The 16,861-nt window shown below is 41.0% G+C and overlaps 1 protein-coding gene across 4 annotated transcripts in view; it reads left to right on the top strand.

Annotated features, from left to right (window-relative positions):
• The first annotated feature begins 936 nt into the window (after window positions 1–936).
• The window catches only part of ptprn2 (protein tyrosine phosphatase receptor type N2), a 261,633-nt gene continuing 245,708 nt past the window's right edge, over window positions 937–16,861 (top strand). The window contains exon 1 of one of the 4 annotated variants that reach the window (XR_005036081.1): window positions 937–1,209. Coding sequence is in view for 3 of the 4 variants with exons in the window: in XM_021563054.2 (XP_021418729.2) it covers window positions 1,131–1,209 (79 nt within the window). In the remaining variant the exon portion in view is untranslated. The remainder of the gene's footprint in view (window positions 1,210–16,861) is intronic. The other 3 variants (XM_021563054.2, XM_021563052.2, XM_021563053.2) reach the window with 3 other exon arrangements.

The following is a 16,861-nucleotide window of genomic DNA, read 5'->3' as shown; positions in this document are numbered from 1 at the left end:
GCTGTCTCACGATAAACGATGTGGGCGCTTCCATGGTGAAGAAGTCGGCCCGTTCTGATTCTTGATGGCCAGATTGCTAGCAAGAATGACAAACTGCGATGTGGAGAATCGATAGTGGGTCGTTTGTTTCATGTTGTTGATACCGTGTCTTGTTTTGAGGTGTTCTCCCTGATTTCATGTCGATTCTAAAATTCGCTTGCTGGTGAACCAACAACTGTAAAGTTGTATTTGAGAGACAAGTGGTCATTGTGCAAATGTATTTATGTAGACAAAATATAGCTTACATGTCAACAATCTAAGCCAACCGCAACTGTTTTACCCCATGCTTGCGCGTGCATCGGTTTTGTTGCTAACCAACCAACCTATCGTTTTTACAAGTATTCTGTATACACTTGAGTAGCCATGATATACTATGTTATTATAGAATTATCATGCTACTGTTACAGAAAGTGATATTAACTTGATGGTTTATTCAGATGGTGAGTCCACTATTAATGCGTTCATTCACATTACTGTTGGTGCACTGCTTTTGAACAGGGCCTATAGGGGGGAGGGAGGATGGAAGTGTGCCATTTGTCGTGCATTTGCATTCCCCTTACAGCTGGTGATTGAACCCTGGTACGAGTCCCCTGTATAAATATAGATCGTGTGCTGAATGACTGACTCTGATAGACCTTAAAAAGACTTCCCTCTAGCCCACTTGGATTTTTTGGTATTGCATATTTTAGTTTTACCTTCTTGTATTGCCTACACTAGAGTTGTTTTTATTGCATCAACTTCTGTTCAATTTCACTTTTGTCTTTTTATTTCGTGTCTGTACCATGTTCGTGGTTAGACTGGCAAATCATTGATTCATGCATGAGGTGCATGCTCAGAGACCATGCACGGGCCCCTCGCCATGCCTGTTTGACGTCAGAATTTAGGAGGGGCGCCTTCTGAAGGTTGCTGTTCGCGGTGCTGAATCCTGTCGCGACTGCAGGAGTGAAGTGGCGGACCCGAGACATTGCTCCGCAAATCGCCTACTTTAATTCGCTGTTATCTCATCCAGCGATTTTCGACCATCTTTTATCGAGAACTGACAGTATGATGTTTTAGCAAAGGTGTGCAATGGATTAGTAAAGAGTAGCCTAATGGATTCGCCGTGTTCCATCTTCGCGGTGTTGTGTCTTTGCCAGTCTCTTTCAACTACCTTCGCTGACAGCAAATATGGTAAGTCGAGAGTCGTGGTCAATATGTGACCATTTTGTATTAAAGTAAAAAAATATATATACTTACCTGCCCAGGTGTTGCGATGCGAAAGATGGGCTTTTGGGCGGGCATATGGTCCACGGAAGGTATAGTTTATGGAAAAACACAAAAGTAAAATAGACAAAAAAGCTAGCGTTTGGTATTCTCAGTAATACTAACCAGGGGAAATGGAAGATCATAACAGGGCAGGCTAATTGACAGGGTTCAACTTCAGGACAGAAACTTAGTGAGTGTCCCAGGTTGACGTTAATGATTAAAACAATCAACTACTGTATAATATTATAATATTCGTTTTAACCATGTTTTTAAGCTATACAGTATTTGTAGACACGTATATAATTACTTTAGAAATCCTTAAATATATGCACCAATCCCAGATTGCCCCTTTTAAAATGAGAACTATGTGTGGCCCATGAGTTTATTGGTGCCCTATTCTTAAAACACACTTACTACCTGATATCTACTATGTAAATTGTAAGCATTTTTTTTAATTCATTTCCTTTCTCCAGATAGATATTTCCTTATTGGCATGGTAGTAATCTCTAAAGGATAGCACATACACCTTCTTGGTTGATTTTGTTCTTGGCAGGGAAATCTGCCATTATACAGATATTTTGATTTGGTTTTCCCTGCCTTGCCCCAGTTTAACACTGTGTGTAACATTCAGAAGCCTTTGTGGATAAATGGTCCCTTTTGTTGAGGTTGCCTTGCAGTGCAGAGAAGGTAGGGTTATTACCAGGTGGCTTAGAGGTGAATGTTTCTGGTGCCCCTGTCAGAATGATAAGCAAGGGATGCTGTCATCTCACTGATCCTGAATCAGTGTGTGGGAGTGGTGACCTGCAGTTTCATTCTCTCTCTGAACCAGGATCTGATCATGGAGTCAGTTGCCGTATGTACGTTTGGAATGTGACAATGTATTATTATTATTTTACTTCACTCTGTTTCTTAGTTGGCCTCTCAATAGAACTGCAGGCCTATATGTCTGTCCTGTCTAATTCCCTCTGACTGTTGGTCTTTCACCTTGTCTCCATCTGTGCCAGTCTAACACCAAGTTCCCACAATGCTCTCAGTGAAACTCTAACTGGGAAAATAATTTTGTGAAATTAATAGGGAGAAGAATGGTACAGCATTCAAGAGAACTGATCAAAATGTTTTTTTAATTATAATTTTTTTTTTGTTGCTTTGGAGCCACTGTTGACCGTCTGCATCCCACATGGCACCGTATGCCCTAGTGTGCACTACTTTTGATCAGAGCCCTATTGGCCCCGGTACAAAGTAGTGCATTATGGGAAAAGGGTGCCATTTGGAACTCTGTCTCTGTTAATCCTGAATGAGTCAGCCGTGTTCCCACAGAGAATTCTGACACAATCATTGGAGAATCCCTCTCATTGTTCAAATTCATGCTTGTTTTTTTGTGATTTTTAAATTTGATTTTGTACATATTTCTGGGGTTGGTCTCCATCATCAGTGTCTGTGGACTGCCTGAGTGTTTGAGACAGTTATTGTTTTTAATGAGTCCCAGTGTGCCTTGCACTGTTGCCGGGAAGCGCACTGATTTGGTTTCGTAGAGCGTATACCATTCCCAGTTGGACTTGTGTTGTGTAGCTTACTGCGGATCTGAGTGGGTGTACTGTGTCATCTGTATGTGTGTAATGACACCAAATAGCACATGGGAGCTCTGAAAAAAAGGAGATGGTGGTAGAGAGGTGATATCTGAGCAGCTATAAATATCAGTTACTTGAAGAGCTAAACAAAGGCTTGGAGTGGAATTAATAACCACAGATTCAGGATCAGAGTATAGAGGCTGTTTGATGACAAAGCTGAGGGTGTTGTCATTTGATTTCTGGCAATGGGGATATATAGTTTGTGTCCCAAATGGCACCCTATTCCCTGCATAGTGCATTCCCTTTTTCTTTTTTTATTGAATAAATATTTTACGGTATTTTTTTACTTTATTAAAGAGGATTACAGTGGAGAGAGGTCGTGTCAAAGGTTTGAATCCAGCCTACTGCCCTATGCCCGCACTGGGCCCTGGTCAAGGTAGTGTACAACATAGGGAATAGGGTGCCATTTGGGACATAGAAGAACCATTAAGTATGTATCTCATCAGACTACCTGGAAAGAGGAAATGGTTTAGTTTAGGGAAACAGGCACTTTGCATCTCACACAAGCATGACTAGAAAGTAATTACATCAAGGCAGTGTGTTTTTTTTCTTCCATTTCCTAATAATTCGTCCCACAGTTGATTTCTTCAAACCAAGCTGCTTACCTATTGCAGATTCAGTCTTCCCAGCCTGGTGCAGGTCTACAATTTTGTTTCTGGTGTCCTTTGACAGCTCTTTGGTCTTGGCCATAGTGGAGTTTGGAGTGTGACTGTTTGAGGTTGTGGACAGGTGTCTTTTATACTGATAACAAGTTCAAACAGGTGCCATTAATACAGGTAACGAGTGGAGGACAGAGGAGCCTCTTAAAGAAGTTACAGGTCTGTGAGAGCCAGAAATCTTGCTTGTTTGTAGGTGACCAAATACTTATTTTTAAGTGGGAGAACTTGCACAATTGGTGGCTGACTAAATACTTTTTTGCCCCACTGTATATCCACAGTAAAACGAGTCCAATATCGACAACCTGAAAGGCCGCTCAGCAGGGAAGAAGCCAATGCTCCTAAACGCCATAAAAAAAGCCAGACTACGGTTTGCAACTGCCGATGGGGATAAAGATTGTACTTTATTGAGAAATGTCCTCTGGTCTGATGAAACAAAAATAGAACTGTTTGGTCATATTGACCATCGTTATGTTTGAAGGAAAAATGGGGAGGCTTGCAAGCCGAAGAACACCATCCCTACCGTGAAGCACGGAGGTGGCAGCATCATGTTGTGGTCGTGCTTTGCTGCAGGAGGGACTGGTGCACTTCACAAAATAGATGGCATCATGAGGAACACAAATTATGTGGATACATTGAAGCAACATCTCAAGATATCAGTCAGGAAGTTAAAGCTTGGTCACAAATGGGTCTTCCAAATGGACAATGACCCCAAGCATACTTCCAAAGTTGTGGCAAAATGGCGTAAGGACAACAAAGTCAAGGTATTGGAGTGGCCATCACAAAACCCTGAGCTCAATCCTATGGAAGATTTGTGGGCAGAACTGAAAAAGCGTGTGCTAGCAAGGAGGCCTACAAACATGACTCAGTTACACCAGCTCTGTCAGGAGGAATGGGCCAAAATTCACCCAACTTGTTGTGGGAAGTTGGTGGAAGGTTACCTGAAACGTTTAACCCAAGTTAAGAAATTTAAAGGCAATTCTACCAAATACTAATTGAGTGTATGTAAACTTCTGACCTACTGGAAATGTGATGAAAGAAGTAAAAGCTGAAATGAAATAATTCTCTACTATTATTCTGACACTTCACATTCTTAAAATAAAGTAGTGATCCTAACTGACCGAAGACAGGGGATTTTTACTATGATTGAATGTCCGGAATTGTGAAAAACTGAGTTTAAATGTATTTGGCTAAGGTGTATTTAAACTTCCGACTTCAACTGTATATAATGTTTTTTATACATCTCCCGTTTGGCACGTCTCTTGTGATGCAGTTCACAGCAGCAATGACGGATGTGTTGATTCGTCAACTGCGTCAGAATTTTGAACGACTCTTCCCCAACTTTGAACCTAAATCCAATGATGTGGTGCCATTTTTTTGTTTGTTTATTTCACATTGAGTTCACATTAGTTGACGACTCTACCAAATGTAAATCAAAACCAGACGTTGAACTGACGTCTGAGCCCAGTGGGTAGCTACGTGTGTCTTCAAAGCCTGCGGTTTCCTCTACTCAATGTGCTCTGCTGTTGTCAACCTTATCTCCTAATACATCCTGTCAACTTTTGCTTTGATTCATTGGCTTCGCTCTCTCCCCACTAGCAATGGGCATCTGGCATCCCACAGATCTATTCAGTGAGTTGAGATGTTCAATGGCAGTGTGTATAAATCATCCCAGTGGATAGTGTTTATTTTCAGGTGGCCTGTATAAATCAAATCAAATACAACAGGTGTAGACCTTGCAGTAAAAATCTTACTTACAAGCCCATAACCAACATTGCAGTTTTAAGAAAATACCTTAAAAAGGTAAGAGATAAAAGTAACAAATAATTAAGAGCAGCAGTAAAATAACAATAGCGAGGCTAAATACAGGGGGTACCGGTACAGAGTCATTGTGTCGAGGTAATTGAGGTAATATGTACATGTAGGTAGAGTTATTAAAGTGACTATGCATAGATAACTGAGTAGCAGTGTAGAATAGAGATGGAGGGCGATGCAAATAGTCTGGGTAGCCATTTGAGTAGATGTTCAGGAGTCTTATGGCTTGGGGGTAAATAGCTGTGGTCCATGGTGGTCCATGGTCCATGGTAGTTTGTACATGAATGTATAGTTAAAGTGACTATGCATATATGATAAACAGAGAGTAGCAGCAGCATAAAAGAGGGGTTGGGGTCCATGGCTTCTGTTTGGGGTATGTACATACAGTCACTAGGGATGACGTCACCGATGCACTTATTGATGAAGCCAGTGACTGATGTGATGCACTCCTCAATGCTATCGGAAGAATCCCAGAACATATTCCAGTCTGTGCTAGCAAAACAGTCCTGTGGTTTAGCATCTGCTTCATTCTGACCACTTTTTTTATAGACAGTCACTGGTGCTTCCTGCTATAATTTTTGCTTGGCGTAAATGTGTTCTAGAGTTTTTTATTAACATTTTATTCCCCCCCTCTATTTGCACATTTAACATGCTGATAGAAATGAGGTAAAACTGATTTAAGTATCCCTGCATCTAAGTCCCCAGCCACTATGAGCTCTGCCTCTGGATGAGCGTTTTTCTGTTTGCTTTTGGCGGTATACAGTTCATTGAGTGCGGTCTTAGTGCCAGCATCGGTCTGTGGTGGTATGTAGACCGCTACGAAAAATACAGATGAACTCTCGAGGTAGATAGTGGGGTCTACAGCTTATCATGAGATACACTACCTCAGGCGAGCAAAAACTTGAGACTTCCTTAGATATCGTGCACCAGCTGTTGTTTACAAATTAACATAGGCCACCCTGTGTCTTACCACAGCCTGCTGTTCTATCTTGCCGATAGAGTATATAACCTGCCAGCTGTATGTTATTAATGTCATTGTCCAGCCACAACTCGTTGAAACATAAGATATTACAAGTTTGGATGTCCCGTTGGTAGGATATGCGTGCTTTTAGTTCGTCCCATTTATTTTCCAGCGATGAACGTTAGCTAACAGTACAGATGGCAAAGGAAGATTAGCCACTCGTCGACCTGATCCTCACAAGGCACCCCGATCTCAGTCCGCAAAAACTGTTTCTTTCTCCTACGAATGACGAGGAGGAGGGCCTGTTCGGGTGTTCGGAGTATATCCTTCCTGTCCGACTCATAAAAAGAAATGATAATAATATTTGTCCATTTCGAGGTGAGTAATCACTGTCCAGAAGCTCTTTTCGGCCATAAGAGACGGTAAATTCAACATTATGTACAAAATAAGTTACAAACAATGCGGAAAAAACAAACAATATAGCACGGGTGGTTAAGAGCCAATGAAACGCAAGCAAACTATCTTGTGCTCTATGGTGAAATTATGATCACTGAGCAGTTGGTCTGTGATTTGTAAAGTCTGTTTTCATAGATTCATAATCCCGACAGCTGCTGCGTTTAATTGGAGTGTAATTGATCTAACATCATGTTCACATTTTCAGCTCGCATCTGTTCCCCAGTGAAACAAATGGCTATTGATTCCAACTAACAAGGAATATTATGATAAACTTCTCTCAGCTGTACCAAACCAAGATACAGCTGTTGTAGCATTCGTTTTTTCAATACCTCACATGAATTATGACGCAGTATAATCCAATGTTTATTTGGAAATGGACCCAATGGAAGCCCTGCTTAATATACTTTTCTATTGCCGTGAGTCATACATGGGCAAATGGGATTCTGAGTTTGCACTAAACCCAAAGTTCAGCCTTTTGAGGTGTAATACATTAGTATTGCATTGCAGTAAAACATCCTAAAGCAGGCTGTATTCAGAGCTTTTGTACACTGCCACGGATGGTGTGATGGCAGATGAAGCGGAGCCACTGCCATAAAACAAACCAGATGCTCTGAAGACTATATTGACATTGAGTGGTTATTGAGATGGGTAGAGAGAGCAAAGTGGCTGTGCTGCGCTGTACGTGTTTCCAGGCAAGTTTGTGCGCGTGTTTCCAGGAGGGGAGATCTATCTTAGGAGATATTCGGCTGGCTGCTTAATGGAGAGAGGGTGCTCTGTTCTGAGTGTTCCCAGTAAGCATCCAGAACACACTTTAGGTTAAGGCTAAGTTCTTCTCTTTAGGAGTAGACAGAGACACTAAAGGTGGAGACGAACTGGGTTGTATTTATTAGGGCAAACAATAACAAAATGCTTTGTAACGGAAAACCAAAACGAGTTTGTTATTGGATAAGTTCAGGTAGCTTCAAGTTCCTTAGTGTCCACATCACCAACACACTATCATGGTCCAAACACACCGAGACAGTCGTGAAGAGGGCACGACAACGCCTATTCCCTCCTCAGGAGATTGAAAAGATTTGGCATGGGCCCTCAGATCCTCAAAAAGTTCTACAGCTGCATCATTGAGAGTATCTTGACTGATTGCATCACTGCCTGGTATGGCAACTGATCGGCCTCTGACCGCAAGGCGCTACAGAGGGTAGTGCGTACAGCCCAGTACATCACGGGGGCCAAGCTTCCTGCCATCCAGGACCTCTATACCAGGTAGTGTCAGAGGAAGGCCCTAAAAATTGTCAAAGACTCCAGCCACCCTAGTCATAGACTGTTCTCTCTGCTACCGCATAGCAAGCGGTACCAGAGTGCCAACTCTAGGTCCAAGAGGCTTCTAAACAGCTTCTACCCCAAGCCATAAGACTGCTGAACAGCTAATCAAATGGCTACCCAGACTATTTGCATTGACTCTGCCCCCCTTTTTAACGCTGCTGATACTCACTGTTATTTAGCTATACATAGTCACTTTACTCCTACCTACATGTATATTACCTCAATTACCTTGACTAACCTGTACCCCTGCACATTGACTCGGTACCGGAACCCCCTGTATATAGCCTTGTTATTGTTATTATTTTATTGTTACTTTACATTTTTCATTTTGTAAAATATTTATTTAACTCTTATTTTTCATAACTGCATTGTTGGTTAAGGGATTGTAACTAAGCGTTTCACGGTAAGATCTACACCTGTTGTATTTGGCGCATGTAACACATTTGATTTGATTTGATTCGTTCATCCCTGTTTCAGTCCGGTTTCTTCCGTTTTGCGCCAAATCAGTACAACCCAGATGGCAGTCTGGCCCTCCTAAAGCACACCAGGCTCAAAACAGATGTGTTCTCGAAGGAATTTACATACTTTCAGGAAAGTTGTCAGGAGCTCTTAGAACAATGATAATGATAGAACCAAATACAATAAATCCACGAACACATCTATGCCTCGAATGGGAAAGTATCACTTAATACTGTGTTAAGAAATATCTGCCTTCTTTATGGTAGCCTACCTTTGGGAATATTTGGGATGTACTATCTAGATTAACACACAGAATTGTGATGGTGTGTGTCCCAAATGGCACACTATTCCTTATGTAGTGCACTACGTTTGACTAGAGCCTTGTCGAAAGTAGTGCATTAAATAGGGAAGAGGTTGCCATTTGGGATGCACACAGAGCAATTTCTCAGGTATGTCAGTATCATTCTTCCTATCTTTCCTATGGGGGACTGTGTACTGGAATTAAGTGTAAATTAGAGAGAGCTGATAGAGGACGTCCTTTACAAGGTCAGTCCAGTACGGCAGTGTCAAGGTGTATAATGAGTACACTAACGCAATAATGAGTATTCAGGACACTGTCATCCCGGTGTGGTGGCCGGACGGAGGAATTCATCTCAGCAATCCCAGGCCTGATTAAATGCAATAATGGGCTTGCTAGCACTATTGATTAACACTCTGGGCTATTTCAGTACACTCCGGAGAAACAAAATAACTTCCTGCCACATAAAGCTGGAGTGCCAGACAGGATTCTAACACCCAGTATTCAGCTTTTAATAAGACTTGTGTGGTTAGTTCATAAGCACCAGTCAGTCATATGCCATGCAAAGCGACTTACACTAGTGCATGCATACATTTTCACATAGCTGGCCCCAGCTGGAATCAAATCTACTATCCTATCCTGGTGTTGCAAGTGCCAGGCCACACTAGAGTAGCCATGCTGTAGTAGATACTGGCCACACTCTGAGAAAAAGGGTTCCAAAGGGTTATTGGGCTGTCCCCACAGGAGAACCCTTTTTGGTTCCAGGTAGAAACCATTTTGGTTCCAGGTACACTGTAAAAGATGACTTTGGATCAACCTAAAAAAAAATACTTAAACTGGTTACAAGTAAATACGTTTTTTTTTTTTTTTCAATTGAAACCTAATATGATTCAATGCTAACTGTTATATTTGATTATTAACAAAGCAATATTTCAAGTTGCAACCTATTTCTTTCAACTTTTCCTTTTTGGTTAAACCTAGTAAATAACATTTTCATCTTCTTTCATGTATAATTTTCGCTTTCAAATGACCTATCCAAAATTCTTCAATTGGGTTACAAGCAATTAAATCAATTCCATGTAATCAAGAAAAAAAAGTTGGTTCATTAACGTGAAATAATGCTTCCAAACACAATCTTTACATGGTTAGCAGCTACATTTTGCGACAGACACTCCCGTAAAGCCCAGCTTATTGCCTATCTAGCTAGCTTTGTTTGACCCGGGGTTGGTGCTTGTTAGATAAAATTACAGTCGATCAAGTGAAGCCCGGCCCGTGTCATCGGCGTGCCATGAAGGCGTCGCTCTCTGAACAAATTTGGTGTCCTATAGGATATACTACACCTCTAATGATATAATGAAGTCTGGTTACGTTCTCTGAGGAATAAATACAAACGTGATTTGACTGGTTGAAACAACGTTTAGGGTTAGATTCACAGATTCCTTTCTTTGCAAATTGAACAAGTGGAAATTCAACATCGATCGTGCATGCTATATGGACCTTTTTTAGGATATTAAAAAGGATTTTATCTAACAAAACGACACTTCATGTTATCTCTGGGACCCTTTGGATGATAAATCAGAGCAAGATTTCAGAATGTAAGTACACATTCACCTTCAGAGGTGAATTTATCAAACCTATCGCAGTGAAAAGTGTTTTGTTGGTAGGAGCTCTCCTCAAACAATAGCATGGCATTTTTTCGCAGTAATAGCTACTGTAAATTGGACAGTGCAGTTATATTAACAAGAATTTACATTTTCAGCCTATATAAGACACTTAGAGTTGAAGTCGGAAGTTTACATACACCTTAGCCAAATACATTTAAACTTTTAAACATTTTAATTATTTATTTCAGGTTTTATTTATTTTATCGCATTCCCAGTGGGTCAGAAGTTTACATACACTCAATTAGTATTTGTTAGCATTGCCTCTAAATTGCTTAACTTGGGTCAAACATTTCGGTTAGCCTTCCACAACCTTACCACAATAAGTTGGGTGAATGTTGGCCCATTCCTCCTGACAGAGCTGGTGTAACTGAATCAGGTTTGTAGGCCTCCTTGCTCGCACACACTTTCAATTCTGCCCACAAAAAGCATTAACTTCCTGACTGATGTCTTGAGATGTTGCTTCAATATATCCACACAATTTTCATTCCTCATGATGCCAACTATTTTGTGAAGTGCACTAGTCCCTCCTGCAGCAAAGCACCCCCACAACATGATGCTGCCACCCTGTGCTTCATGGTTTGGATGGTGTTCTTCAGCTTGCAAGCATCCCCCTTTTCCCTCCTTCCTGAGCGGTATGACGGCTGCATGGTCCCATGGTGTTTATACTTGCGTACTATTATTTGTACAGATGAGCGTGGTACCTTCAGGCATTTCTAAATTGCTCTCAAGGATGAACAAGACTTGTGGAGGTCTACAATTTTTTTTCTGAGGTCTTGGCTGATTTCTTTTGATTTTCCCATGATGTCAAGCAAAGATCCAATGAGTTTGAAGGTAGGCCTTGAAATACATACACAGGTACACCTCCAATTGACTCAAATGATGTCAATTAGCCTATCAGAAGCTTCTAAAGCCATGACAATTTTTGGGAATTTTCCAAGCTGTTTAAAGGCACAGTCAACTTAGTGTATGTAAACTTCTGAACCACTGGAATTGTGATACATTGAATTATAAGTGAAATAATCTGTCTGTAAAATTACTTGTGTCATGCACACATTAGATGTCCTTAACCGACTTGCCAAAACTATAGTTTGTTAACAAGAAATTTGTGGAGTGGTTGAAAAAAGAGTTTTAATGACTCCAACCTAAGTGTATGTAAACTTCTGACAACTGTATATGTACCGACATTTGTTGTTTCTCTAAAATCTGCGCTGCATGATTTACAACTGTCCCGTTAACAGGACGCCTATTAAAGCTGCAACATAAAATGTGAGTTATAGATCTGTTGTTCTCATTGAAAGCAAGTCTACGAAGCGATAGATCGGTTCTATGTGAGCTATTTCTATGCTTCCCATTCATAAGTTTCATTTTTGCATCTTTAACTTTCAGTTTTGTATGCCAGCTTCAAACTGCTGAAAATACAATATTTTTGGAAAATCTATTTCACAGCAGTTTAGCTTGTACAATGATTCTCTACACTTTACGTGCTTGTTTTGTGACATTTCAGTTTAGGTGAGCTACTAGAATCCTAGCAAACAGAAAATGGCAGAGCGATTTTTGCATAGGGCAGCTTAAATATCACATGCACTTACTGTGTGCAAGTATCATTGCAGATTCAGTGCTGGCAGTGTACAGCCTTTGTCTGACATATGGAATTGTTTTAAGATGGTCATACCATGGATCATTTAGCTATTTGATTTAGAATTTTAGGATCCCTTTAGGTATCAAAAAAATATATATGAATGAATTTGGCCTTTACTACTATAACCCATAGAAACGCATTGAACATCACGTTTATGATTGGCATAAAAGTGTCTGTCCTATATCTAGGAGATATAATGAAGTTCAGGAAATGTTCATTTTCTTACACATATCAATAAAGGCACAAAACTACCTCCATACTTCCATTCATTTTTTTTGTTTGCGGTACCGGTTAGCTTCAGACTAGTCCCGTGGCACTTGTGGGGGTCGTAGAGCAAAACGGAGAGCACCACCATGTTTGTGAGAATCTCAGTTTTCAACATTTGTTTTTAGCCCAAACGGTTGGGACTAGGGCTGTCCCTGACAAAAAAGTATCAAAGTATATGTAATTGCTCAAATATACTTAAGTATCAAAAGTATAAATAATTTCAAATTCCTTATATTAAGCAAACCAGATGGCATTATTATTATGATTTTTTACATTTACGGATAGCCAGGAGCACACTCAAATACTCAGACATCATTTACAAACGAAGCATTTGTGTTTAGTGAGTCTGGCAGATCAGAGGATGTAGGGATGACCAGGGATGTTCTCTTGGTAAGTGCGTCAATGGGTCCATTTTCTAGTCCTGCTAAGCATTCAAAATCTAATGAGTACTTTTGAGTGTCAGAGAAAATGTATGGAGTAAAAAGTACATTATTTTCTTTAGGATTGTAGTGAGGTAAAAGTTGTGCATTTGAAAACCATAATAATTTTTGACAATTTCATGGAACAGTTTCATTTAATTTATTATAACCTCTTATCTCAAAATCATTGTTATGTGGTTAATCAAAATCGGATCCAAATCTAAATCAAAATTATACAAACCTAAAAAGTAACTTCCATTGCCAACTATGTAAAAATAGCCTACATAAAGCCAACAAATAAAAACATTGCAGCCTACAGGTAGAAAATATCCCGATTTAAAAATAAATATCCTATAAATCACATTGGCAAAGCATGACCTGTCAGCAAGGAACTTGAAACATTGTATCAACTTTTGTCCAGCCTGAAGCTCTTGCTAGCAAACTTGCAACATTGTAGAAAATATTCTGGGCCCTCAGAGTTTCCTGCACCAGTGAGCTTGGGACAGCTGTAGGCTATTTGTGCAAGGGATAAGAGGTCATAAGGTATTTTCTGTAATTTCCACTGGATCAGAGCATGACATTTTTCCCTTTCACGCAGAGTGGTTATCGAAAGGGAGAGAACTGGAAAGATTTTTCAAATACATTGAGGAACTATTGTCATTCTCAATGCATGTAAAAAAAACAAAAATACTTAAGTTTTCTTGCTGTTTGATGTGAAGAAATCATTACTTTGAGAAGCTCCACAGCTCATTAGTGGTGGTGCTTTAAGCCAATCAGAAATTCTATCAGATCCCCAAATGGGCACATTTATATGCCTACATTTTTTTGCGCAGGCCAGGTAGCCTATAGGCCTACTTCTATGCGTAAACAGGTGTACGTCGTTACTCAACATTGACAGGAGCGCTCCAAAAAAACAGAATGACTAAATTCACAAAACTCATAAATGGAATTAAAATAATCCAAAAGTATAGAATAGTTTGTGCGCTCTGCAAACAACGTGCCCACTCTGACAATGAGAACGGTAAAAGACTGGAATAATAGTATATTGAATGTATTAACAGAAATTTCCGGAACCAAACAAACATTGTAGATTAGAAATGATAGGCGTTGACTGCTGGTGATAGGTAATGTAATGGGGGAATTGATAGACACTAACAATGAAACAATTCACACAATGACTTTATGAAACAATGAATGTGCACAAATTGGCAGGAGAAAGCGCATTCTGGAGAGAGAAGTGCATTGTACATCTTAGCCACACACTCCCCTTCTTCTTGGACTGTGCCATCCCTGCTGCCTCCGCAATGGATTAGTTCACTGAGATCAAATCAAATGTTATTTGTCATATGCCCCGTGAAATGCTGACTTACAAGCCCTTAACTCTATATTCTTAAAACTGCATTGTTGGTTAAGAAAATATTTACTAGATAAAGTAAAAAAATAAAATGTAACACAAAGTAGCAATAATGAGGCTAAGTACAGGGGGTACTGGTACCGAGTCAATGTGCGGGGGTACAGATTAGTCGAGGTAATGTGTACGTGGGTAGGGGTAAAGTGACTATGCATAGATAATAAACAGCGAGTAGCAGCAGTTTAAAAACATGCAAGTAGTCCGGGTGGCCATTTTGTTAATTGTTCAGCAGTCTTAGAAACTGTTAAGGAGCCTTTTGGACCTAGTCTTGGCACTCCAGTACAGCTTGCCATGCAGTAGCAGAGAGAACAGTCTATGACTTGGGTGACTGGAGTCACCGCCTGGTTTATAGGTCCTGGAACACTAGTCACTTGAATAATGTTTACATACTGCTTTACTCATCTCATATGTATCTACTGTATTATATTCTACTGTATTTTAGCAAATGCCACTCTGACAATGCTCACCCTAATATTTATATGTTTCTTTCTATTCCATTATTTTACTTTTAGATTTGTGTGTATTGTTGTGAATTGTTAGATACTACTGCACTGTTGGAGCTAGGAGCACAAGCATTTCACTTACACATGCAATAACATCTGCTAAATCTGTGTCATTTGATTTGATGTCAGGAAGCTTGGCCCCAGTGATGTACTGGGCCGTTCGCACTACCCTCTGTAGCGCCTTACAGTCGGATGCCGAGCAGTTGCCATACCAGGCGGTGATGCAACCGATCAGGATGCTCTCTGGTGCAGCTGTATAACTTTTTGAGGATCTGAGGACCCATGCCAAATCTTTTCAGTCTCCTGAGGGGGGAAAGGCATTGTCGTGCCCCCGTCAGGACTTCCTTGGTGTGTTTGGACCATGATAGTTTATTGGTGATATGGACATAAAGTAACTTGAAAGTCTCGACCTGCTCTACTACAGCTCCGTCGATGCGAATGGGGTTGTGTTCGGCCCTCCTTTTCGTGTAGTCCATGATCATCTCCTTTGTCTTGCTGACGTTGCGGGAGAGGTTGTTGTCATGGCAACACATCTGACCTCCCAATAGGCTGTCTCATCATTGTTGGTGATCAGGCACACCACCTTTGTGTCGTCAGAAAACCTAAAGACGGTGTTGGAGTCGTGCGTGGCCACGCAGTCGTGGGTGAACAGGGAGTACAGGAGGGGATTAAGCACGCACCCCTGGGTGGCCAGATGTGTTGTTGCCTACCCTTACCACCTGGGGCGGCCCGCCAGGAAGTCCAGGATCTAGTTGCAGAGGGAGATGTTTAGTCCCAGGCTCCATAGCTTAGTGATGAGTTTTGTGGGCGGTGCTATGGTATTGAACGCTGAGCTGTAGTCAATGAACAGCATTTGCACATAGGTGTTCCTTTTGTCGAGGTGGGAAAGGGCAGTGTCGAGTGCGATTGAGATTGCGTCGTCTGTGGATCTGTTGGGGCGGTATGCGAATTGGAGTGGATCTAGGGTTTCCGGGATGATGGCGTTAATGTTTTGGGAAACGCTGCTCTATGTAACCTTCCATCTTAGAAATACATGTCTATTAAACCTGTTCAATTAACCCATGATCATTGAAACCATGTTTTATGATATTTTATTGTACAGATGTTGTTGTTTTTTAACCCATTATCTATGAGAACGGAATTTGATCAAACGGATTCAAAAGAAATACAACACAAATACCAAACCCTAACGTAGGGGATCCCTGAGCAGGGACCATGTAATGAGCAGGCCTGGTGGTGAGAGCGTTCACAAAGCAAGGTGAGAAAATGTGGAGGAGTTCATGTGCCTCTGAGCTGTTCGTTCTCCACTTACACCATGGCTACGCCGGCCCTGCACATCCGTCCATGTGCGCGCGTTGATTTTGTCTGTCCCCACCAGACGCAATCATGACACGCAGGATAAAATACCAAAAACCAGCTGTGGTCGAAACACACAGGAAGCATTCGTGGACTTTTTTAGCTAGATAGCTGTTGCTAGCAGTTTGTCCTGAGAGATTCATGTTGAGTTGTTATTTAACCTGATCATGAATATGGTCACCATTATAGCTGGTTCTTTGTAGAATTTTGACCCGCATCATACCACAACCGTGTGTTTCTCTACTCCGAGGACTAATACACAGATCAAAAAGGTAAACAAGTTGGTTTTTAGTATGTTATCTTTGATTAATATCTCCTTGTTTGTCTTTTAAGCAACCAAGTGGGTTGTGTCTTTGTGAAAAGCAATAAGGATGTGGAGGAGGCAGGACTTGCAATGTGTCAAGCATCTCAAATAGAACCAAGTTCTATTTTTGAGTTTGGCATTGCAGGCGCTCACTGACGCACACGAGCAGAGTGAATGAAATGATTGAATAACATTCATGTGCACATTTATTGTGCAATGCTTGCACACGCAAAGTGACCCGTTTGACTTCCCTGTTAAACATCCTACCACAACTCGGTACGAGGGGAAATCATTCAGTGGATCAGGCAAAATGTCATCCTGCCCATTTCAGCGGCCTCGGTTGCTTCGCTTGGTTGCCACGGTGCCGTCTTTAATTCATAGTGACGATCTTGTCGCCTGACCTCCCCAGAATTTCGGTGAA

The sequence above is a fragment of the Oncorhynchus mykiss genome, chromosome 15 (assembly GCF_013265735.2).
Source record: "Oncorhynchus mykiss isolate Arlee chromosome 15, USDA_OmykA_1.1, whole genome shotgun sequence".
Taxonomy (NCBI): Eukaryota; Metazoa; Chordata; class Actinopteri; order Salmoniformes; family Salmonidae; genus Oncorhynchus; species Oncorhynchus mykiss.
Note: the sequence above shows the minus strand (reverse complement) of the source record. Positions and strands in the feature narration are given on the sequence as shown.